We start from the raw sequence: 25193 nt of genomic DNA on the forward strand, positions 1-25193 counted from the left end.
GATGATTGATTATTTCTCTTGATTCTGAGGGTTGACTGGTTGGTGGTTCCCATGGAGGTCACTGACGTGGCTGCCTCTGCTGGGACCTGAGTGGGCTGGTCGGTTTTCCCTGTGGTGGCCTCCTAGGAGTTCCCCGTAGCATCTTGTTCTCCACAGCCCCTTCTTGTGGCCTCCCTTCCCAGGCTCTAGCAGGGTGGTGTGGAGTTTCTTTCTGCACAGTGGCTGGAGTTCAAGAGGGAACATTACAATGGATAAATCCTCACATGCATCATGCTTGCTAATATTCCATTTGACAAAGCAAGTCATGTGGCCAAGCCCAGAGTCAGTGTGGGAAGGAACCAAAGAGTGGATACTAGGAGGTGTGATTCATTGGAGGCCACAACAGATGGCTGCAATGTAATTGAATGATAAAATGTTAACAAGCTTTTTAATGATTTATAGGAATACAATAATAAAACACAATTTTGAAGCTACTGCAAGAGAAAAATGGATAACACACATAATACCATACTCCAATAATGCAGTTAAATTTATTATCTTGTCTAGGAAAAGTATAAACTTTAAAGTAATGCAACCCTGAAGCATTTACTTGGTAGCTTCCTTATTCCTTTTGTTTCTCCAAATAAGACTGGAATTGCTGTTTCTATTTAATACAGGCTGATTTATATATGGGAGGATTAAAAGATATAATGACTTGGGAACCCAAAGAGAAGAAAGATGTTTTTCAAATTTTCATATTGTTGTGATTCAAGAAAGCATCAATATATTAAAATAAACACAACTTTAAGGTGATCATTTAAATGGTCTGTACAATCACAGATAATTATTCTGTCAGAAAAATGTCCATCTAACAGACATTAATTTTTAAGTATAATTTATAATTCGTCTTGAGGTATATTTGAGGCATTTAAATAAGATAGTTGGGAGGTACATCTTATTTTAAAAGTTGCATTTGGAAGATAAAATTTTAAGCTTAAAATTAGTTAAACAAGACCTTCAGGAAGATGGTGGAGCAGGTGAAGCAGAATGGGCTTCTCTTCCGTGAAAGCAACTAGAGAGGGCAGGAGGATGCCCAGGACCACAGTTTCAGGGTGTGACTGGCATAGGGGGTCTCCCACAGTACATGGAGGGGACATTGACAAAAATGCGAGTGAATGCAGCTCGAGGGACCAGGTGAGTTTGTTCTGGCTGGATCCACCTTCCAGGGCTGGCAGTAGCGAGACCACCACAGGACAAGGGAGTGAGCAGCGGCTCTCCATGCCTGTGCACTTACCTTGGCAGTTAGCTTGAGAAGAGATTCTCCACAGCCAGATGACTGGGAGCTCCCATGAGGGAATCCACTGAAGTCCGTGAGGTGGGGAGCACCAGCAAGAAGCAGGGAAAGGAGAGGGTGCCATGTGATGATCAGAAGCTCTTCCCACACTCCAGAGACTCACGGGCACACTGCATATAGCAAGCGGGACATGTTCGATCTCCAGGGTGCATTTGCGTGGACTCCTGCCTAACTGCTCAGGGCCCACATCACAGCCCCAGGGCAGGCAGTCCCTAGAGCACACGGACAACTGGTGCACTGGTTCCCCGCTGGTCTAGATCCTGCCCACCAATCGAGAGAAGTTCACGGAAGACTGACTTGAGAGCGCCACCTGGTGGTAGGACTGGGGAACTGCACTCCAGCAAGCTGAAGCGTTCCCAAATTATATATAAATGCTCAAATAATCCTACATTTCCCAAAATAACCTTATCAAGATAAGCAAATGCCCTGAAGCCAACAGAAAATCACAAAGCCACCTGAAGAATCTGGAAGATATGGACAAGACAAATGAACAAATCAAAAAGCCAGAAGAGACACAAAATTTGGAGCAATTAATTAAGAAGTATAAACAAATCTCCAGAACAACTTCAGCAATATGGCTAAAGATATAAAGAAGATCAAGAATACTCTAGAAGACCATAAAGAAGAATTTGAAAGAGTGAATAAAAAAATAACAGGCCTTATGTAAATAAAAGACACTGTGGATCAAATTAAAAATATACTAGAGACACACAACAGTACATTTGAAGAGGCAGAAGAAAGAATAGGTGAGCTAGAAGATAGGGCAATCAAATTTGAATGTACAAGAGAACAAATGGTGGAAAAAAGAAAAAAAATTGAAATGGAGTTCAGAGTAATGATGTACAACATGAGGCGAGCAAATATAAGAATCATTGGTGTCCAGAAGGAGACGAGAAGGGTAAAGGGCTAGGAGGACTGTTTCAAGACATAGTTGAGGAAAACTTCCCAACCCTTTTTAATGACATAAATATGTAAATCAAAGATGCCAAACAACCTCCAAATAGAATAAATCCAGATAAACATACTCCAAGATATATACTGATTAGATTGTCAAATGCTGAAGTGAAGGAGAAAGTTCTGAGAGCAGCATGAGAGAAGCGATTCACCACATACAAGGGTAACAACATAAGACTAAGTACTGACTACTCAGCAGGCACGATGGAGGCAAGAAGGCAGTGGTATGACATATTTCAGTTTCTGAAACAGAAAAGGTGCCAGCCAAGAATTCTTTATCCAGCTAAACTCTTCTTCAAAATTGAGGGAGAACTTAAAATTTTCATAGGCACACAAATGCTGAGAGACTTTGTTAACAAGAGATCTACCCTGCAAGAAATACTAAAGGGAGCTCTACCAGCTGAGAAAAAAAGGAAGGAGGGAGAGGATTGGAGAAGAGCATAGAACTGAAGAATATTAGTAAGAGTAACTTAAAGGGAAAAAAAAGAGAGAGAGGGAAAAAAATAGATCTAACAACTGAAAATGAAAGGATAAGATGACTGGCTCAAGAAATCTCTTCACAGTAAGAACTTTGAATGTGAATGGATTAAACTCTCCAATTAAAAGATACAGACACAGAGAATGGATTAAAAAGTATGACCCATCGATATGCTATTTACAAGAGAATCAGATCTTGTGATACAAAGAGACTGAAAGTGAAAAGATGGAAAAAAATATTTTATGCAAGCTGCAACCAAAAGAAAGCTGGGGTAACTATGCTAATATTGGTCAAAATAGACTGTAAATGCAGAGATCTCGTAAGAGACAAATAAGGGTACTATATATTAATAAAAGGGACAAATCACCAAGAAGAAATAACAGTCATAAATGTTTATGCACCCAATCAAGGAGCTCCAAAATACATGAGACAAACATTGGCTAAACTGAAGGGAGCAATAGACACATCTACAATAATAGTGAGAGACTTCAATAAACCACTGTCTTCTAGAGAGAGAACAACTAGACAGAGGACCAATAAGGAAACTGAGAACCTAAACAACATGATAAATGAATTGGACTTAACAGACACATATAGATCATTACATCACAAAGCACCAGGATATACATTATTCTCTAGTGTCCATGGAACTTTCTCCAAGATAGATCATATTCTGGGGCACAAAACAAGTCTTAATATATTTAAAAAGACTGAAATTATTCAAAGCCCATTTTCTGACCACAATTAAATGCAACTAGAAATCAACAACCACCAAAGAACCAGACCTTTCACAAATATATGGAGGTTAAACAACATACTCCTAAACAACCAGTGGGTCAGAAAGAAATTGCAAGAGAAACTGGTAAATATCTACCAACAAATGAAAATGAGAACACAACATATCAAAACCTGTGGGATGCAGTGAAGGCAGTCCTGAGAGGGAAATTTTAGCTCTAGATGCATATATCAAAAAGCAAGAAAGAGCAAGAACCAATGACCTAACTGAACAACTGAAGAGGTTAGAGAATGATCAGCAGACTAACCTTAAAGTAAGTAGAAGAAAAGAACCAACAAAGATTAAAGCAGAAATAAATGAGCTGGAGAACAAAAAAACAATAGAATAAATAAACCAAAAGTTGGTTCTTTAAGAAGATCAACAAGATTGACAGGCCCTTACGTAGACTGACAAAGTAAAAAAGAGAGAAGTCCCAAATAAACAGAATCAGAAACGAGAAGGGGATAATTACTACGGATCCTGAAGAAATTTTTTAAAAAATCGTAAGAGGATACTATGAACAACTGTATGCTAACAAGCTAGACAATTTAGAGGAAATGGACAATTTCCTGGAAACATATGAATAACCTAAACTGACCAAAGAAGAAACAGAAGACCTCACAAACCAATCACAAACTAAGAGATCCAGTCAGTCATCAAAAATCTACCTACAAATAACAGCCCAGGGCCAGATGGCTTCACAGGGAAATTTTACCAAACTTTCCAAAAAGAATTGATGCCATTACTGTTCAAACTCTTTCAAAAAATTGAGGAAAAAGGAACACTACCTAACTTGTTTTATGAGACTAATATTACTCTGATACCAAAACCAGATAAAGGTACTACAAAAAAAGGACAAGTGTAGACCAATCTCCCTAATGAATATAGATACAAAAATCCTTAAGAAAATGTTTGCAAATCGAATTCCAGGGCACCGTAAAAGAACTATGCACCACAACCAAGAGGGTTTCGTTTCTGGCATGCTAGGGTGGTTCACTATAAGAAAATCAATAAATGTAATCCAACACATTAACAGATCGACAGGGAAAAATCAAATGATCATCTTGATAGACGCTGAAAAAGCATGTGACAAAATTCAACATCCATTTTTGATAAAAAACAGTTCAAAAGGTAGGAATTGGGGGAAACTTCCTCAATATGATAAGGGGCATATATGAAATACCCACAGCCAGTATAGTACTCAATGGTAAGAGGTTGAAAGCCTTTACCCTAAGATCAGAAATCAGATAAGGGTGCCCACTGTCCCTCTATTATTCAACATTGTGCTGGAAATTCTAGCCAGAGCAATTCACCAAGACAAAGAAGTAAAAAGGTATCTAAATTACAAAGGAAGAAGTAAAATTGTCCGTATTTGCAGATGATGTAATCTTATATTTGGAAAATCCTAAGAATTTGATGACCAAGCTACTTGAGCTAGTAAAAAAAATTCAGCAGAGTGGCAGGATATAAGATTAATGCACATAAGTCAGTAATGTTCCTATATGCTAGTAATGACGTAACTGAAGAGGCAGTCAAAATTCCACTCACAATAGCAACTAAAAAACACAAGTACCTAGGAATAACTTAACCAAGGACATAAAAGACCTCTACACAGAAAATTACAAAATTTTACTAAAAGAAATGAAAAAGGACCTAAATAGGTGGAAATATATTCTGTGCTCATGGATAGGTAGACTAAATGTCGTTAAGATGACAATTCTACCCAATACAATTCTATGTATTCAATGCAATCCCAATCCAAATTCTATCAACGTACTTTGCAGACTTGGGAAAGTTAGTTATCAAATTTATTTGGAAGGGAAAGGGGCCTCAAATAGCCAAAGCATCCTAAAAAAGAAGAACAAAGTGGGAGGACTTACACTCCCAGACTTTGAAGCTTACTATAAAGCCACAGTGGTCAAAACAGCATGGTATTGGCACAAAGATAGACATATTGGTCAATGGAATCGAATTGAGAGTTCAGAAATAGACCCTCAGATATATGGACAACTGATTTTTTATAAGGTCCCCAAATCCACAGAATTGGAAGAGAACAGTCTCTTCAACAAATGGGTCTGGGAGAACTGGATAGCCATAACAAAAAGAATGAAAGAGGTCCCCTACCTCACACCCTCTACAAAAATTAACTCCAAGTGGATCAAAGACCTTCACGTAAGAGACTGTACAATAAAACTCTTAGAAGATAATATAGGGAAACATCTTCAGGATCTAGTAGTAGGTAGTAGCTTCTTAGACCTTACACCCAAAGCACAAGCAACAAAAGAAAAACTAAATAAATGAGAACGCCTCAAAATCAAAAGCTTTGGTACCTCAAAAAACTTTGTCAGAAAGGTGAAGAGGCAACCAACTCAATGGGAGAAAATATTTGGAAACCGTATATTTAATGAGACTGATATCCTTCATATATAATGAAATCCTACAACTCAACAACAATGGTATAAACAGCCCAAATATAAAATGGGCAAAAGATATGAAAAGGTATTTTTCTGAAGAGGAAATACAAATGGCTAAAAAAACATGAAAAATTGTTCGTCTTCACTAGCTATTAGGGAAATATAATTCTCACAATGAGATACCAACTCACACCAATAAGAATGGCTGCCATTAAACAAATAGGAGACATTAAATGCTAGAGAGGATGTGGAGAAATTTGAACTCTTATTCATTGCTGGTGGGAATGCATAATGGTAGAGCCTCTGTGGAAGACAGTTCCGTGGTTTCCTTGAAAGCTAGATATTGAACTACCCTACAATCCAGCAATTCTACTTCTCAGTATATACTTTGAAAGATATTACTTTTTTGCATATTTGTTATATCTCACAATAAAGAAATAACTGAAACTGTGGAACTGTAACCCACAATATTCTTTGAAAATTGCCCTCTAGCTACTTATTAAATTACATTTGGAAAGTTATCACTTCTGTGTATATATGTTATATTCTACAATAAAAAAGGATTAAAAAATTAATCCTTAATTAAACAGTATCATTGTCTGACTTTCTCTTAGATTTTGATAATGATTTTCTGTCTGTTTCTAACATTATTCTTTTAAAAACACCTAGAAAAATAAATGATAGAGTCAAGTCTTCTTTGGAAGCAGGTTTGTGTAATGGATATGCATTTCAGGAAGCACTAATACATCTGAAACTTTTCTCTCCACTCGTTTCCAGCAAGATTCCATACAATGGGTTTATAACAGCATCGAAAGTGCTCAAGAAGACCTTCAAAAATCCAACTCCAAACCCCCAGGAGATGAAGCAGGAGATGCTTTTGACTGCAAAGTAGAAGGTGGGCTCCTTCTTTTTCTCATTTGCTTTTTTTTTTTTTTACTTTTTATTTTGAAATAAATTCAAACTTACAGGAACAGTTGAAAAAATAATACAAACCACACACACAGAACTCCAGCATACCCCATCCCCCCTCCACCAATACCCAGATCTACCAACTTTAATATTTTGTCACTTTACCATTTCTTTCTTTCCCTCCCTCCCTGCCTATCTGTCATCCATCATCTATTGCTCTGTCTTCTGAAAATTAGAGAGCAAGTTGCACACATCCTTGAACAAATAGTATAATTCACATATACATTTTCTGTGAACAAAAATATTCATTTATGTAATCCCATTAAGTATAGTTAAGAAGTTCAAGAAATTTAATGTTGATATAAAGCTTACATTCTGTATTTCATTTTTTCTTAGGTCCCAATTGTGTCCTTTTGAGCCTTTTCTCCTCTGTTCTTAGATCTCATCCAGGATCATCTATGGCATTTAATTGTCATTATCTCTTTAGACTTTTTTTTTCATATGTGGAAACATATATACAACATAAATCTTCCCATTCCAACTCCTCCCAAGCATTCCATTTAGTGGGATTAATCACATTCACAATGTTGCAATGCCATCACCTTCCCACCATCCATTACTAGAAATTTCCCTTCACCCCAAACAGAAACCCTACACTCATTTCTTATTTATTAACTCCCCCTTGCCCCTTCCCCCAATTCTCGTAACCTATACTCTACTTTTCATCTCTGTGATCATATTCTCTGTTACTTTCTTTGTGTTTACCGTGGGGCTTAAATTGAACATCCTAAATCTATAACAATCTTGTTTTCTTTGATACCAACTTAACTTAAATAGGACACATAAACTATGTTCCTGTACTCCTCCATTCCCCCACTTTTATGTAGTTCTTGTCAAAAATTACATATTTTACATTGAGTCCAAAACCACTGATTTATCAGTACACTTTATATATTTTAGATCCTGTAGGAAGTAAATAGTGGCGTTACAAATCAAAAATACAGTAGTATTGGTATTTATATTTACCATGTGATCTTTACTGGAAATCTTTATTTCTTCCTGTGGTTTCAGTCAATTGTTTAGTGTGCCTTCCTTTCAGCCTGCACAATTCCCTTTAGCATTTCTTATAGGACTGATCTACTGGTGATGAAGTCCCTCAGCTTTTGATTATCTGGGAATGTTTTCATCTCCCCCTCATTTTTAAGCTCCCGGTGTTTGTGAATTTTCTAAGTCTCTGATGGTTATTGACTTCTAATTGTATTCCATTGTGGTCAGAGAATGTGCCTTGAATAATTTCAATTTTTTTAAATTTATTGAGGCTTGTTTTATGTCCCAGCATATGATCTTTTCTGGAGAAAGTTCTGTGATCACTGGAGAAGAATGTGTATCCTGGTGATTTGGGATGTAATGTTCTATATATGTCTGTTAAATCCAATTTATTTATCAGATTGTTTAGGTTTTCATTTTCCTTATTGGTCTTCTGTCTGGTTGATCCATCTATAGGAAAGAGTAATGTATTGAAGTCTCCCACAATTATTGCAGAAACATCCATTGCTTCCTTTAGTTTTGCTAGTGTTTGTCACATGTATTTTGTGGCACCACGATTGGGTGCATAAACATTTATGATTGTTATTTCTTCTTGTTGAATTGCTCCTTTTATTAGTATGTAGTGGCTTTCTTTGTCTCTCATAACATCCTTGCATTTAACGTCTATTTTATCTGAGATTAATATTGCTACTCCTGCTTTGTTTTGGCTGTAGCTTGCATGAAATATTTTTTCTATCCTTTCAATTTTTTTGTGTCCCTGTGTCTATGATGAGTCTCTTGCATGCAGCATATTGATGGTTCATATTTTTTGATCCATTCTGCCAATCTATATCTTTTAATTGGGGAGTTTAAACCATTTACATTCCATGTTATTACTGTGAAGGCATTTCTTGAATAAGCCATCCTGTCCTTTGGTTTATGTTTGTCAGATATATTTTTTCCCCTCTCTTTCTTATTGTCCTTTAATGAACCAACATTGAATCTCTTTAGTACTGAACCTTTCTCTAAATCTCTCCCTCCTTTCTTTGTTTCTCTGTCAGTAAGGCTTCTTTTAGTATCTGAAGTAGGGCAGGTCTTTTATTAGCAAAATCTCTCAGCATTTGTTTTTCTGTGAAAAATTTAAGCTCTCCCTCAAATTTGAAGGTGAACTTTGCTGGATAAAGTATTCTTGGTTGGAAATTTTCCTCTCTCAGGATTTTAAATATGTCATGCCACTGCTTTCTCACCTCCATGGTGGCCGCTGAGTAGTCACTACTGAGTCTTATGTTGTTTCCTTTGTATGTGGTGAATTGCTTTTCTCTTGCTGCTTTCAGCACTTGCTCCTTCTCTTCGGTGTTTGACAGTCTGATCAGAATATGTCTTGGAGTGGGTTTATTTGGATTTATTCTATTTGGAGTTTGCTGGGCATTTATGCTTTGTGTATTTGTATTGTATAGAAGGTTTGGGAAGTTTTCCCCAACAATTTCTTTGAATACTCATTCTAGACTTTTACCCTTCTCTTCCCTTTCTGGTACACCAATGAGTCTTACATTTGGACATTTTATTTTATCTATCATATCCCTGAGGTCCATTTCAATTGTTTCAATTTTTTTCCTCATTCTTTGTTAAGTTCTTTCATTTTCTGTTGTGTGGTCCTCGAGATTGCTGAGTCGTTGTTCAGCTTCCTCTAGTCTTGTACTATGAGTATCCAGAATCTTTTTAATTTGGTGAACAATTTCTTTTATTTCCATAAGATCATTTATTTTTTTATTTACTCTTGCAATTTCTTCTTTATGCTCTTCTACGGTCTTCTTCATGTCCTTTATATCCTGTGCCACGCTCTCGTTTGTCTTTAGTTCTTTGATTAATTGCTGCAAATACTGTGTCTCCTCTGATCTTTTGATTTGTGTGTTTGGGTTTGGGTTATCCATAGCGTGTGGTTTTTTCATGTGCTTTAAAATTTTCTGTTGTTTTTCGGCTCTTTGCATTTGCTTTACTTGATCGGGTTCTTTTAGAATATGAAGGATTATTCAAACACTAATTCTAATTTGTCAGATCTACAGTTTGGTGGCGTACACTTTCTCTAACCAGCAGATGGCGTCCGTGGGTCACCTATTCCCCTCAAGTTAGTTCTCCCCTACTTTGTCTTTGTGATGTGTGGGGGTCTGATTCTTGTGGGGTCCAATTGGTGCACCAAGTTTGGGTGTGTTGTTGGTGCTGTCTCCCCTGAATTTGGGGTGTGTTCTGTACGGTTAGGGAGGCAGGGCAGCTTTAATAATGAAACCTCCCAGGTGTTCCTGGAGATTTAAGGCTGTTGCAAGAGTCTAAACCTTCATTTCAGTCTCGCCACAGATTGTCTCTGCCGCTAACCCACAAGTCCTTGGTATTGGCGTATGGTCCCTGTGATTTCCGAGTGGGTCCCTCTTCCAAGCCATGCCCTTCTAGGGTCTCTGCTGAGGGAAGGCTGTGCTACGTCACAAGTGTGCGCCATCCCTCAAGGGAAGTTCTGGGCCGCCAGGCTGTGTAGGTGCGTTCCCAGCCTGCTGTAAGGATGGCTGAATGGAGCATGCTAATTTCCCCTTTTTGCACAGTTCCGCCTTCCCAGCTCCGGGACATTTAGCTGTGGGTGTGCAAAAGACTATTGTCCACACCCGATATTGTGGCGTGTGCTGGAAACACTTCCTGTTACACTGGTTTTTTTGCTGCGGCTCTGGGCTGTGGCACCTGCACTGGGCAGGAGTGTTCCCAGCGCACTGGAAAGATGGCTGCAAGGGGCATTGTTATTTTCCCCTTTTGGCTCACCTCTGCCTTCCTCTCTCCAAGACATTTAGCAGTGGGTGTGCAAAAGGCTATCTTCCATGCCAGATATTGAGGCGTTCACACAGCCTGTTCCTGCCGCGCTTCACTGTGCGGTTCTCTCTGCCGTATCTGCAGCCGCTTTTGGGTTTTTTTTTAAAAGTACTAGTCAGCCTCCAAACGCCAACCCAGTTTCCCCACACCGCCACATGGCTGCCGGACATTCAGCAGACTTACTCATTTCAGAACACAGACTTACTCATTTCAGAACGCAGACTCCCGATTTCACCAAGTGCACAGTCCCTGTGAATTTAGCAGACCTTGTCCAGCTGGTGCATCACTGGAACTGGTGTTCTGGGTCACTTTCTGGATTTTATCTAGTATTTTTCATGGAGGTGTTCTTTTGCCCTGTCTCTCCTAGCTGCCATCTTAGGTTCTCCTCCTCCTCATTTGCTTTTGTCTTATTTTTCATTGTGCCTCTGCCTAGTCCGAATTATTGAAAGTCTTATGTATTCAAGCCACTTTGTCATTATCGCCATGTATACCAATTACATAAGTAATAGTAGCTAGTAGCTAACATGTAATAACTATATCTTGTCAGACACTTCATTAGATGTTTTGCGTTCATCATCTCATTGAATCATCAGAAAAGAAAATTTCGTAATGTAGATATAATTGTCAACATCCTCTTCTTACAGATGAGGAAATTGAGGCCTGTAGAGGTTAAGTGACTTGCCCAAGCTAGCATGTGGTGGAATGAAGATTCCAACTCAAGTTATGATCTGTTACCTTGTGTTGAGTTGAAATGCTGTTTAGGACCTGCTATTCTGATGTGGTTTGCAGACCAGAAGCAACAGCTTCCCTGGGGAGCTGGGGAGAAAGGCAGAATCTCAGCCCCGTCAGATCTGAAATAGAATCTCCATTTTTAACAAGCTGTGATCTGAATTCACATTAAAGCTTGAGAAGCAGTGGTTTAGAGATCCATAGTTCCATTAAAAAATGTTTTCTTGATTCTAGCACCTTACTGTGGTGTTCTATCATTAGCAGCAACAGAAAGGGGCAAACTAATAACGTGAAAATGAGAGGGGGTGGGGAGAGAGCACTGTTGAGAGATCTTTTGATAAGGATTCCTCTCTTTTCTGTTTTCTCAGTAGAGCAAACCAGCAAATTGCTGTGTTTAGTGGTTTCTTTTCCAAAGGTGAAGAGACTGAGGCAATTACATTTGTGTCAGCATTGAACAAGTATCTTGAATTATTGTTTCAAAACTTTTTCACAGAAGCTCTTGAATCCTCTCTGATATTTTCCTGGTATCTTTCCATCATATTGTTAATGGATGTCTCTGGACATTTTAGTCATGCTGTTAGATTCTTCCAAACTAGCCCAGCTGGATAATTCCTTATATATCCTGGTCAAATGGGAGTATGTAGGCAAAGCTGCGTTTGCCTCCACTCCTGGACAGCCATGTTATTGGATCCTCCCTAGCAAAGTCATGGGCAGTAGTCAGAAATGTATCAGCCCTGTGTTGAAGCAGTAAGGTTGGTATTATCAATCTTTCTTATTTATTCAAACCAGGCCAAATCTCAGAACTCTATACTAAATCTTGTATTCAATTATTTGGAGTTTGTTTTTAAAAGTCACCAGTGGTGCCACATTGGAACATTACACTGGGTTGATATGATGCTTTGGAAATTGATTTCTGGCTATTCTGGGACTTAATTATTTAAAGGAAACCCATGTTTTAGTTTGCCAGAGAGCTGTAACAAAGTAACACAGAGTACCTGACTTAAATAGCAGAAATTTATTGTCTCACCCTTCTTGAGGCTGGAAGTCCAAAATCAAGGTGTCAGCAGGGCAGTGCTTCCTCTTAAAGGGGAGACTGTTCCTGCCTCTCCCCTGGCTTGGTGGGTGGCTGGCTGGCCGGGGTGCTCCTTGACTTGTGGCAGCATCACTCAGTCTCTGACGCCATCACACGGCCATCTCTCTCCCTCCCCTCTGCGTGCTCTCTCGCCCTCTCTCTCTCTCTCTCTCTCTCGCTCTCTCTCTCTCTCTGTCTCCCTCTTTCTTCAAGTGTCCAAATTTCTCTCCTTATAAGGACACTAGTCATAGTGTATTAAGACTCCCCTAATCCAATTTGGCCTCATCTTAACTAATAATATCTCTGTAGATGCTGTTTACAATTAACTTCACATTCATAGGACCAGGGCTTAGGGCTTAGGACTTGAGCGTATCTTTTTTGGGGGACACTGTTTGTTCCAGTTTGCTAATGCTGCCAGGATGCAAAACACCAGAAATGGATTGGCTTTTATAAAAGGGGGTTTATTTGGTTACACAGTTACAGTCTTAAGGCCATAAAGTGTCCAAGGTAACAACACATCAGCAAATCAGGTACCTTCACTGGAGGATGGCCAATGGCGTCCAGAAAACCTCTGTTAGCTGGGAAGGCACGTGGCCTGGCGTCTGCTACAAAGTTCTGGTTTCAAAATGGCTTTCTCCCAGGACGTTCCTCAAAAATGTCACTCTTAGTTGCTCTTGGGATGTTTGTCCTCTCTTAGCTTCTCTGGAGCAAGAGTCTGCTTTCAACGGCCATCTTCAAACTGTCTTTCATCTGCAGCTACTCTCTCAGCTTCTGTGCATTCTTCAAAGTGTCCCTCTTGGCTGTAGCTCCTCTTCAAAATGTCACTCTCAGCTGCACTGAGTCCCTTCTGTTTGCCAGCTCATTTATATGGCTCCAATAATTTAATTCAGACCCACCCAATGGGCGGGCCAGCGCCTCCATGGAAATTATCCAGTCAGAGTCATCACCCACAGTTGGGTGGGGCACATCTCCATGAAAACACTCAGAGAATTACAATCTAATTAACACTGATAGGTCTGCCCACACAAGATTACATCAAAGATAATGGCGTTTGAGGGGACATAATACATTCAAATTGGCACACTGTTCAATCCATAGCAACCAATGTTCTACTTTTGCCTATATAATATTTACTGTTTCTGCAATTCTAGAGCTTCATTGTTATAAGTAAACTAATATTATATTTTTGCTTATTTAATATTTACTTTTATGAATCTAAACAGCTTTTACTTTGAGAGTGTTTTTTACCCACTGACTACTGTATGTAGGTCAAAAAGTTATACACAGACATTCAGATGAAAATATTATTATAATGAGTAATGAAAAAGTTTCTCAATGTGCAAGATACTGTTTGGGAACATTTGGGCACCTGTCTCCCAAAAGAAGAACTCTTAGATCTCCTTTCTGCTTCTTCAGTATGGCCTTCTTTATCCTTTTTTGCTACTTTGAGAAAATACATATCCAATGTTTGAGGCAATTTTAGAAATCCTAATTTATGGGATGCATGCTTTTAATGAGAAAACTACATAATCGTGCATATAGTGTTTATATTGGTGTAAATGTGTATACATATGGTCCACAGATTAAAGTAGATGTGCAAAGATTAAACTAGTCATGTTAGAGAGGTAAGATTTGGAATCACTGAAGCATATGTTTGGTTGGTTGCTTGCTTTTTTCCAAAATGGTCTAATTTTTTAAAAAATATAACAAGAATAGACACTTTCATTTAGTACATCAGATTTAGCCATCCATTAACGAACTCTTTAAAAGTTAAGTGAAGAGGCCCAGAATTAAAGCAGCTAGCTAACCCTTTCTGGATTTACTGAGTTAAACGTGCCTTTATTCCAGAGGTAATCGACAAGTTTAACACCATGGCCATCATCGACGGGAAGAAGGAGCACGTGAGCCTGACGGTGGATAACGTGCACCTGGAGTATGGGGTGGTGTATGAGTATGACAGCACGGCTGGGATAAAGTGCAATGTGGTGGAGAAGATGATCGAGCCCAAGGGTTTCTTCAGCCTAACTGCCAAGGTATAAATGATCCTGGGAAAAGAGGTCTGTGTTCTAAAGAAAACAACTGAAGTACCCCACCACCACCATCAACAACTTTAAAAAATAGCTGTGCGTGTTGCAGCTGCCAGCTCTTCAACTTCTTTTTAGTTTTTTCCCCCATGACTCATTATGCATACAGTCTTCCTTTTTATTGGTCCTATTTGGAAGGCAGCATAAAATTAGATGGAACTTTTGTCTAGGAGAGTGTTAGTTGATATGGTGAAGGCTTCACCACGTTTAAGTTTGCTGTCTCTTAATTCAGCATCGTGAATACCTTTCAGATGGTTTTCATGACAGGTGGTGGTGCTTTTTTTAAGGCACGTGATCCTATGAAGAGTATTTGAAATAGTGAAATACGTGACAGAATATCAAATTCTGTTAAGTCTCATGTTTATTTCATGAGGCCAGTTTATGAAAGAATCTGCAAACATTTGTGTAATTCTTGGTTGGGAAGGACATCATCATAAGGGCAGAAGGACATCATCATCTAAAACGAGACAGGGAGACAGGATGGGGGTCATCATCAAATGAATATAACATATGGGAAGGGAGATGACCCTGGGCTTGCTTTTCATGCCCTTTCTACATGGTAAATCGATCAGATTCCTACTGTATCCTCCATAGGCCTGTGCTTTAATGTTTCATCCTGCTTTTATAAAATCTTAAGCGAATTCAGGTAATATGAGAAAAATGAGATATAGCTTCCCATACCTTTATTTCTACACTTCGATTCTTGGTTTGAATATGTGTAGTTGAGACAGATGTAGTATTAGTAACATATTTAAAAATTTTAGTGGGAACAAATAATATAGACAATTCCAAATACTACATTTCAAAAAATAATATAGATTTTTTACATTCTGAGAGAAAACTTTAAAAATTCCCATCATTATGATGATACTCTATCACTGTGTGTTATCTACTGATATAAAATATTCAAAATGCAGCCCCCTTTCCAAGTATATTACTATTAAGGAGATCTGTGTAAGAGTTTGTGATACAGTTACTATAATTATTTTACCTCATTCTCTAGCCATTTCAAATTAACAGAATTACATATGACCACTGCAAATGCTAGTACTGCAAATATCATTTCCATATTACACATAAAGAAAGTCAAAGAAGTTAAGAAATTTAACCAAAATCACACTGCTGATGATAAAGTCTGCTCTAATTTCTAAAATAGTGATTAAACAAAAATCACTTACCATATTCTGCATGATAGGGAAGTGGGGGTGGCAAGGGAACTCAAATAAATCTAACATCTATCATCTATACAGTTTATCTCTCATGCAGTATTGTAAAAATATCATGTAAGAATCTGATCCTTGTGATCTTTAGACAGTAATAAATACCATATGTAAATACAGTTCACACTTAATTCATTGGAAGTTCTCAATGATCTATGACACACGCAGGCACACACACACAGATGCTGCCTTATAATTGGTTTAAATAGTCAAAGCAATTCAGTGATTGAAAACATCATGCAGATACTTTTGTATGATGCTTTTATCAGATGGAGCTCAGACAATGCAGATAATATTGATTTGCACTTTAGAAAGATAATTTCTTTCCATTTATTCATTCCATTAGCAAACATTTGTTAAATGCACTCTGTATGCTGGGCTCTTTCTACACCAAATCGACAAAAATAAATAAATAAATAAATAAATAAAATAAATGTTCTTAGTAACTCTGGCTAGAATTTAGGAAATGTGTTCCCACAGCTGAGTGTATTGATTTTTCCAGCAGGGAGTCTTTGAAATCCACTCATCTCCCCCAAGTAGGCTTTTATAGCCAGCAGAAGGCAAAACAGGAAACCAGTGCTTTACTGAGCATGGAAATCCTAGACAGCTACTAAAAGAGAAGTTCCAAGAAAAGTCACCCTCTATTGTTAAGTTATGAAAGCTTTATTTGCCTAATTTTGAATTTTTTTTGTCTTGTTTCATTTTGTTTTGTTTCTGTTTGCTTGTATGTGTGTGTGTGTGTGTGTGTGTGTATGTTTTCATTACTACAGATTCTTGAAGCCCTGGCTAAAAGTGATGATCATTTTGTACAAAACTGTATGAACCTGAACTCTTTAAATGAAGTGATTCCTACTGACCTTCAGAATAAATTCAGTGCCATGTGCAGTGAAAAAGTTGAGCACATATGTCAGAGAATCTCTAGCTATAAAAAGGTAAGGATTGTATTTGTACATTTTAAACTTACTTAAGTTATTATTTAAATTTAGCCAATTATTAATATTTCTTACATACTTTATGTACAAATTTATTGAAATAATGATAATATTTATATAACACTTTAGAGTTTTTAAAATACTTTTACGTCCAGCAATTCATTGGATCTTATGCAAGGCTGTGAACTAAGTTATTATTCTACCTTTTCCAAATGTAGAATGTGAGCCCTGAAGCATTAAATTACCTGCTAGGAAAAGGTAGAGACAAGCTTTCAATCCAGACCACCTAATCTGAAGTCATTTTTTGAAAATTACACTATTGATATTCTTTTCTTTTTCTCTCAACAAAGAGGACAGATACAGTCAATCAGAAAGTCCATGGAGCATGAGCTGCATGAAATTGATTGATTGGTTCATTCATTTGACATGTCTGTTGAGCATGTCTGTGTGCAAACACTGGCCTAGGTACCAGGAGTGTGAGAGTGAATAAGACAGACAGCATCTCTTCTCTCATGGTGCTTACATTCCAGTGAGAGATGGCAAACAAAAGAGAAAATGCACAGATACAAAGGGGAGAAAATGAATTATTGAAAAGAGCTATGAGGAAATCAAAACTGGGAGTTGTGATGCAAAGTGGCAGGGTGGTAACTTTAGAGTGGGTGGTTAGAGGAGGCCTCTGAGAATGCTTTTACCAAATTACAAGTAGAACTCTCCACCTAAAACTGGAGGGAGAAGCACCCGGGTGGAAGAAACAGCTGGCACAGAGGCCCCAAAGCAGGGAGGCGGCCAGGTGGTAAGACATGAGGTCCCAGGCTGATGGAGATGCCAGTCAAAATGGCTTTGGAAACTGCACATTTTAGAGCTTTGGAAGGAGTTTAGCATTTATTCTTAAAGCAGTGAGTAACAGTTGGAAGGTTTTAAACAGGGGGATTACTTGATCTGATTTAGATTTCTAAAAGTCACACCAACTCCCCTGTAGAAATGGATTGTGAGGGGCAAGCATGGCAGCCAAGAGACCAGTAGGAAGCCATCACGGCAGGTCCTGTTGACTGATGATGATTGCTTGGGCTGCAGGGGAGATGGGGATATGTCTTGGAGATAGAATGAATAGGACTTTGTCTCCAAAACATTTCCTGTAGCATCTTAGTTTGCCAGGTTGCTGTGACAAATACCACACACTGGGTTGGCTTAACAACAGGAATATATTGGCTTGTGGTTTGGAAGGCTTTGGAAATCCAGAATTGAGGTGTCAACAAAGCCTTGCTTTCTCCCCAGAGTCGGCAGCATACTGGTGTTGGCTGGCCGCCATCCTTGGGTTCCTTGGCTGGTTTCTCTGCCTTCCACCACACGGAGGTCTCTCTCTCCTTGTGTCTGCTCTTCTGGATTCCTGCTCCTCCCTGGTGCTTTCTCTGACTTCTGGTCTCTTCTCTTCATAAGGCCTCCAGTAATACAGATTTAGATCCACTGTGATTCAGTTGGCCACACCTTAACTTAAAATACTATCTTCAAGAGAACCGATTTATGTGGATTTGCACCAACAGAAATGCAGATTAAGATGAAGAACATGTCTGTGTTGGGGTAAATAATTTAATCTATCACAAGTAGGTTTAAAAATATTTTTTATTCACATCAATAAGACTAGTTATTAAATTACTTCCCTGAAAAAGAGGTTTGTTGCTTAAAATTGGGTGCAACCCTACTAGGAAGTATTCTTTATTTCAATTTCTATGAAGAAGAGCTAAATATATGTTTTGAAGTGTTGTTCCTGATAGAGTGAGTGATAAATAGCCCATATATGTCTATAGACATCTGTATGAAAACAAATGTGTGAATGATTGCTCTAGAGACCTCAGGGGGAGTGAGATGAGAGGATGGGGATTATTATTTTCTCGAAATATCTCCAGTTATGTTTAACTTGTTTAATTGAGGGTGTATTACTATTGTAAGGTTTTAAAAGCCCTTTCACATAAAGGGAAAAAATAATATTCAAGATCACTGCTTAACCTTGCTACATGTGTTAACTCCTCTTTCCATGAATGTTGGGCTCAATGCACCTGTTTGTGTTTGGGAAAGATTTCAGGAATATGCCTTCTTGGAGTTGAAGGACAAAAGATTCTCCTTTTACTTCGCCTTCTTCTATAAGATGTGACAGTGCTTTCAAATAAAATCCAAAAGCTCTAAACAAATGCAAATTAGCATTATTCTCCTTTTGAACGTATCTTGAGAAAGAGAACCCTTTGATTTTAGAGACGGGTCCATACAAGATATGATAGGGGCGCCGGCATTTTCTGGGTGTGGAGCTGTCGTCACTTCTGTGTTGCCAATTCTCTTTCTTTGCTTTTCTTTCTACCTTCTTCTCTCCATTCTTCCCCACAACAAAAGATTTGAGGTAGTTTAAAGAAATATACATGAAAAAAGAGAACATAAATTAGCTGCTTTTAGAAGGACCAAAATAGCACAGACTTGAAACAAGATAGAAAGTTATTTCCCACTCACATAAAAGTCCAACCTGACAGGAGGCCACGGGGGCAGGGTGCCTGTGCTTGGCAGTCTTCTCAGGATCCATGTTCCTGTTTTCTCCCCTAGGATCTTGCCCTCTTCTGCAAGGTCAGAAGGGGAGAGAGTGGAGAGTTTCTTTCTGAGGGACCAACCCAGCAGTTGTACATATCACTCCCCCCATTCCCCTTTGGCAAAGGGCCACATTTGGCACAGGGAGACTAGGATATGCACTCTCAGTCTAGACTCCATGTGCTCAACCAGAACTTAAGGAGTGTATTACTAAAAGGAAAAAGGGGGTGTGGATACTGGTGGATAATGAGCAGTGTCTACTATAGGGTAAAGCTGTATTAGAATAGATGGTAGAGACCACCAGGAGGAAAGGGTCACAGGGAAGCCCCCCAAATTACATGCAGTTGTAACGTAGAATGCTGAATTTGGCTTTTGGCTACCTGATAATCAAAATGTAAAGGGAAACAGTCTGTTACATGTTCATCAGAGTCCATATGAAATATGCATGTTTCTTAAGAGAAGCATCACTTTTCTTGCACTGAGTTTCTAAAACAAACAAACAAAAAAATTCTCTCACAAGAGACTTCATAGAGGTGACACCAAGAAATGTCATTTGTCCATAAATATATCCCTGCAGAAGTACCCACAATTTGTTTTCTGGCAGATATTTCTTTAATGCCCTCTTTAATGAAAGCTAGAAGCATAAGTCAAAAACTGCATTTCATGAAAACAAATTTGTTGCAGGATAGGGCAGGAAGAATAGGGAAATGGTTTTAGTAAATGCTTACTTTTTATGTAGGCAGTAAAGGTTTACATAAGAATTACTGGAGAACTCTTGCCCTTCCACACTTACAACTCACTTGGGAAGAAAAATCAACATACATGAACTAATAATAATGCCGACCACTAACCTGCTAGATGATGTCACCAGGAGTGGGTAAATGCGCTGGTGTCATATAGTCCTGATCTATATGATGGTGCTCCCTTCAAGTTACATAGCACACAACAGTTTGTGCCAGCCTGCTACCAGATTTTGGGCATTTATAAGATGTGAAGCAGTTCGTATATATTGTATCATCTTACCCAAACAGTGATGCGAGGTACGCATCCATTCACATCACTGAAGTTGCCAAGGCTCAGGGAGGTCAAGTAATCTGCCCAAAGGCACACAGCTGGTGTCAGCACTGGAATTTGAACCCTCTTTCCTCCTGTTTTAAAGCTGGATATTGCTTGTTTACCTGTATTTGACATTTTGCTCAAATGCACTAAACAGTTTGGCTCTGACAAGAGTGATAGGATTTTGGTAAAGGAGAAATCATGTGGATAGAATAGTCAGGAAGTGCCAGCTCATGTAAGTTAGAGAGGTAGGTTAGGGTGAAGGGGAGGAGGAATGGCACCTGCGTAAGGGGAAATAAAGTAAAGGTAGAAACATTGGAATAAGGACAATGTGATGCACAGTTGGCAAACTGCCTGGATTAGAAGGTTTTGGTTTAGGTGCAATTTAAAAAGAAAACTGACAGTGTCATGTTTTTACAGTGATGTTTTAGAAGGGGATGATGATAAGATTTGTTTGTAAGAAAATCACTTTGGCAGCAGTATGGAGTATTTGCAGGGAAAGAGTCAAAGTAGGAAGATCAGTAATTCGTCTAAAACTTGTCTAGAACAAGTTGATGGAGAAACATTGGAAGTGGAGAGGAAAGGATCAAGTCAAGATATGTGTAGGAGGCAAAATATATAGAGAGTTTTATAATGGCCTGTTTATGACAGATGAATAAGGTACCATTCCTTGGTTTTGAACAAAAGTATAATTTGAGATAAACTGAGGAGTTCGTGTTGTGTGGGGATTAGAATTATATGGCACAGGGTTTTAGTGGTGGTGAGTTTTTCCCCCAAAATTTGGGAGACTCTCAAAAATGTCTTCCTGGTGACTAAGAGGTGTCTCTCATTTTCTCTGAAGTAACTGGGAGCCTGGAGGCTTTTAAAGCAGAGATGTGCTGACTCCTGAGCAGTGTTTGTACATGATAAAAATAACTCAATTATGGAATGCTCTTTTCTTGTTTAAGCCTCAAAACAGCGGTGTGTACTGACTTACCCTGCTTGTTTCTCAGACTGATTAAGGGTTTGCTTAAGGTCACATAGCTGGCAAGTAGCAGCCTGGGTAATAGTCCTAAAGAATGCTGTCTCATTTATTTTTATTTTTAATTTAGAAACAGAGAAACTTTTACTGCCTTAAGACCTAAGTGCTTTAAGGGCCATCCTTTTCATCAGCCCTTCTTGACCATAAACGTATTTAGAATAACCGACTACCTTTTTCACTATATAGAGGAGCGAGGTCACCAAGAGAATGTTCCAAGAACCTTTCCTGTCTGATAGGATTTAGATCCCTAAGATAATAGCCCTTGGTCATGTTAGGTTAGCTGCATTTGTGTATCAAGTTGATGTCAATGAAAACAATAGCATTTCTGAAGATGCAGTTTCAATTTCCACATATTTACTCTTAAAATATTATTAGCAACATATTCTTCTTCCACATGAAGATTTCACACACCTCTTTTTTTTTTTTTTTTTTGAAATAAAATGTATCCATAGAAGCTAACATCTCAGAGAGTCCCCTCTTTATTTTGACTCTGAAAGTTTTAGGCTTTAAAAATAGGGACCTGTTGATCCCCCTGTTTCTGCAGTCTGGCTGCTGTGATCATAATAGATCTCCTAACCCGTGGGACAGACCACAGATGTTTTCCAGCACATGTGTGAGAGAACTTTGGCCCTTACTGGTGACCTGAATGACTCATCGTCAGGCATCTAGTCTCTGCGAGACAGGATGTGTGGGCGACTCAGATGTAAAAATATGCACTGTTTGGAGGCATGCCTTCTTCCGAAATTGTCCTTAGAACCCTTCTTGATTCTGGATTAATTGTTCTGTTGTAGAATAATTCCAAATTGGGCTTACTTTTGGTATATAGGATGCTTCCTTAGAATATAAATATTTAATGAGTGTTCATGAGCTAGTCACTATTTACACAAAAATGTTACATGTGGGGCTCGGAAGTCTTTGAACATTCCAAGTTCATTTAGTTATTATTTCCACATAATCTTCACAATGATACATGGATTGAGATTATAGTGCTGAAAAATTGTGGGTCAAATCCCTGTCCTTGTCCCCTTCCCCCAATAGAGGTCCAATACAAATCTTTCATGACTCCTTGCCAACAGGGGTTTTTTACACTTAAATAAAATGAGAGATTATTGGAAAAATAATAGCTTAGCTCTGTATTATTTCTTACTTTTAGTCAAGTGACTCTAATTGGATTTAAATATGATCCAATTATTAAAGAATTAATAATTTAATTATTAATGAATTAGCTACCAGTACATTAAAAACCTGAAGTCCTAGCTTCAAGATTATTCCTGTCAACATACAAAAATGCCTTAATATCTCCTATATTAAAAAATAAATACTTTCCTTGACCTTAGTATTCCCCTTCCCACTGTTTTGTTTCTTTGGTCTCTTCACAGAAAATCTCCTGGAAAAAGCTGCAGGTACCTGCTGCCTGTACCTTCTCTCTCAGGACTCACCTTTCATTCTCCTCAAAACACTCCATTTGGGTACCAGTCACCTCCACGTGACCAGAAGGGCTCTTTTTTAGGGTTACAGATGAGCTGTATTTTGCCAAAGCAAATCTCCCATTCAGTGTCCTCATTCTATTCATATTCCCAGTACTGGCTGACACAGCTGACCTGGAGGTTCTGTTGAGCAGTTTCTTTGTTGCACTACATTGTGCCGGGTGTCCGTCCTTCCTCCTGGTGCTTCATTCTCAGGCTCCTATTCTGGGTCCTCCTTTTCTTTCTGACCTTTTAATGCGGCAGAGCCCCAGGGCTCAGGTCTTGGTCTTCTCCTTTTCTCTCTCCCCCCTTGGTCCCTGCATCATCTCGTCAGCACCCTGGCCCACTCTCCATTCAAGTCTAAGAGGAATCTCAGGCTTCACATGTTCAAAATTAGCCCCTAATCCCCACCTCTCTGCAATTTACCCTATCTGCTGTCTCCTCAATCTCAAATCGCAATTCATCCTCCTCTTTGCTCAGAATCAAACCCTTGAACTCGTTCTGAATTTTCATTCTTACATTCTCTTGACTCTACCTTCAAAATATGCAGCTGTGTGTCACTGTCTCTAGTCATTGCTCACCATCATCTCTTTCCTGGAAGTGGTCTCCCTGCTTCCAGCCTTGCCCACTACAGTCTGCTCTTTGATGTTTGTGCATCTCAATCAGAGTAAAAGCCAATGTCCTTACAGTGGCCACGGGCCCTGCCCGATCTGTGCCCTCCCACCACCTCTGCAGACCTGTCTCTCTTTGCTGTCCCCTCACTCCGAGCTCTTACCACACTGGTCTTCCTGCTGCTCCTTGAACACGTAAGGCCAGAAATCCACATTCCTGCCTCTCACCTCTCTCAAGACTGTGCTCAGATGTGAGCTGCTCAGCTTCCCTCGCCGCCCTGCACACAATCGGCAATCCATTCTACCCGTCACCCCTGAAACTCCCAACCCCCCACCCTGCCCTACTATTTCTTTTTTGTCAATTGAATTTCTCCTCTTCCAGCAGTATATAATGGGCTTACTTATGTTGACTCGTTGCCTCTCCTCTCATTAGAATGTAATCCCCAACAGGGTAGGAATCATTGTTTTGCTCACTGATGTTTCCCAACATGACCAGAATGGTTCCTGACGCACACAGAGGGCCTTCAATATATAACTTGAATAAATGAATAAAAGTGACAAGAGGTGTAAGCTAAGCTGTCCACAATAGCCCTGTCCCCCAACTCACACCCCACCCCACACTTCACTTCCTGTACAGTTCCTTTATTGCAAAATTGCAATTTTTATTTATGGAAAAGAGCTTTTTTTTGTTTTGTTTTTCCTTGTGAGCGTCTCCAGAGCAGGAGATTGATGAGCTCAGTGTTCGATCAGCTGTTGCTAAAAAGATAGGCGGGTTCGTGTCTACAGAGCCACTGATCCCTGTACGGTGTAATCAGAATGAGTGCTCGTGACTGTTCCACAGCCTACAAGCACTGTGCCTTCCTCCCTTTGCCTGGGATCACATTTTCAATCTTCAGAACATATCCTGCTCGTTTCTGGCGCCCGTGGCTGTGGGACCCTTTCCCCTGCCGCCAACCCACCAGTGACCCTCCGGGATGAAGGACAACACAGCATTCGTAAGATGCTTCTGTCTCTGAGGCGGTGCTGACAGAGAACTTTCCTCTTCTGACGATTACTCTTTATAAAGAGGTCAGACACATTCACACCCATGGTTACACACCCCTTCCCGAGTGTGTGGGGTGGGGGAAATTGCTGTTCAGAAGCTTGCGTGTTGAGATACATGTCAGAAAGCTGTGGGAAACGGAAGGCATCCCCACCTACTTGCCCTGACCACTCCGGTAACCTCATCACCTCACCCTGTTCACTTCCTTTGCACTTAACCGTAATTTCTAATGACTTGTCTTTACCTGTCTCCCCTACTAGAACAGGAGCTCTGTGAAGGCAAGGGCTATGTCTATAGCATTTAGCACAGGATCTGGAATAGAATCCTCTCTTCATACCTGTGAATATATGGATAATTGGTTAAAATGACAGAAGGCAAGAAAAGCATAACTTTCTATTATGGTGGTTGCTGTGGCATAATGAAATTAATTTCTGGGCCTTTGCATCTGTCATGGCAGCCTCATCCGAGATTTTTGCCCGGTAACAATGGTAGAAAAGAACTTCTGACAAGAAGTTTGTGTCTAGCTGTAAGTTCTAGGTCTGTGCTATATAGATCTCCAGAACAGTTTCTGTATTAGTAAAGTGAGTGGGAAGACCAGATGTTCTCTAGATTCCTTCCTAACTTTTAGTATTTTGGATATTTTCACTATACAT

At 39.2% G+C, this 25193-nt stretch overlaps 1 protein-coding gene across 3 annotated transcripts in view; it reads left to right on the plus strand.

Annotated features, from left to right (window-relative positions):
• PREX2 (phosphatidylinositol-3,4,5-trisphosphate dependent Rac exchange factor 2) overlaps positions 1–25193 on the plus strand; it is a 332829-nt gene that overhangs the window by 167981 nt on the left and 139655 nt on the right. For all 3 annotated transcript variants that reach the window (XR_005211591.1, XR_005211590.1, XM_037802580.1), the window contains exons 21-23: positions 6732–6849; positions 14389–14573; positions 16615–16776. Coding sequence is in view for 1 of the 3 variants with exons in the window: in XM_037802580.1 (XP_037658508.1) it covers positions 6732–6849; positions 14389–14573; positions 16615–16776 (465 nt within the window). In the remaining 2 variants the exon portion in view is untranslated. The remainder of the gene's footprint in view (positions 1–6731; positions 6850–14388; positions 14574–16614; positions 16777–25193) is intronic.

Source organism: Choloepus didactylus, chromosome 14, assembly GCF_015220235.1.
Source record: "Choloepus didactylus isolate mChoDid1 chromosome 14, mChoDid1.pri, whole genome shotgun sequence".
NCBI lineage: Eukaryota > Metazoa > Chordata > Mammalia > Pilosa > Megalonychidae > Choloepus > Choloepus didactylus.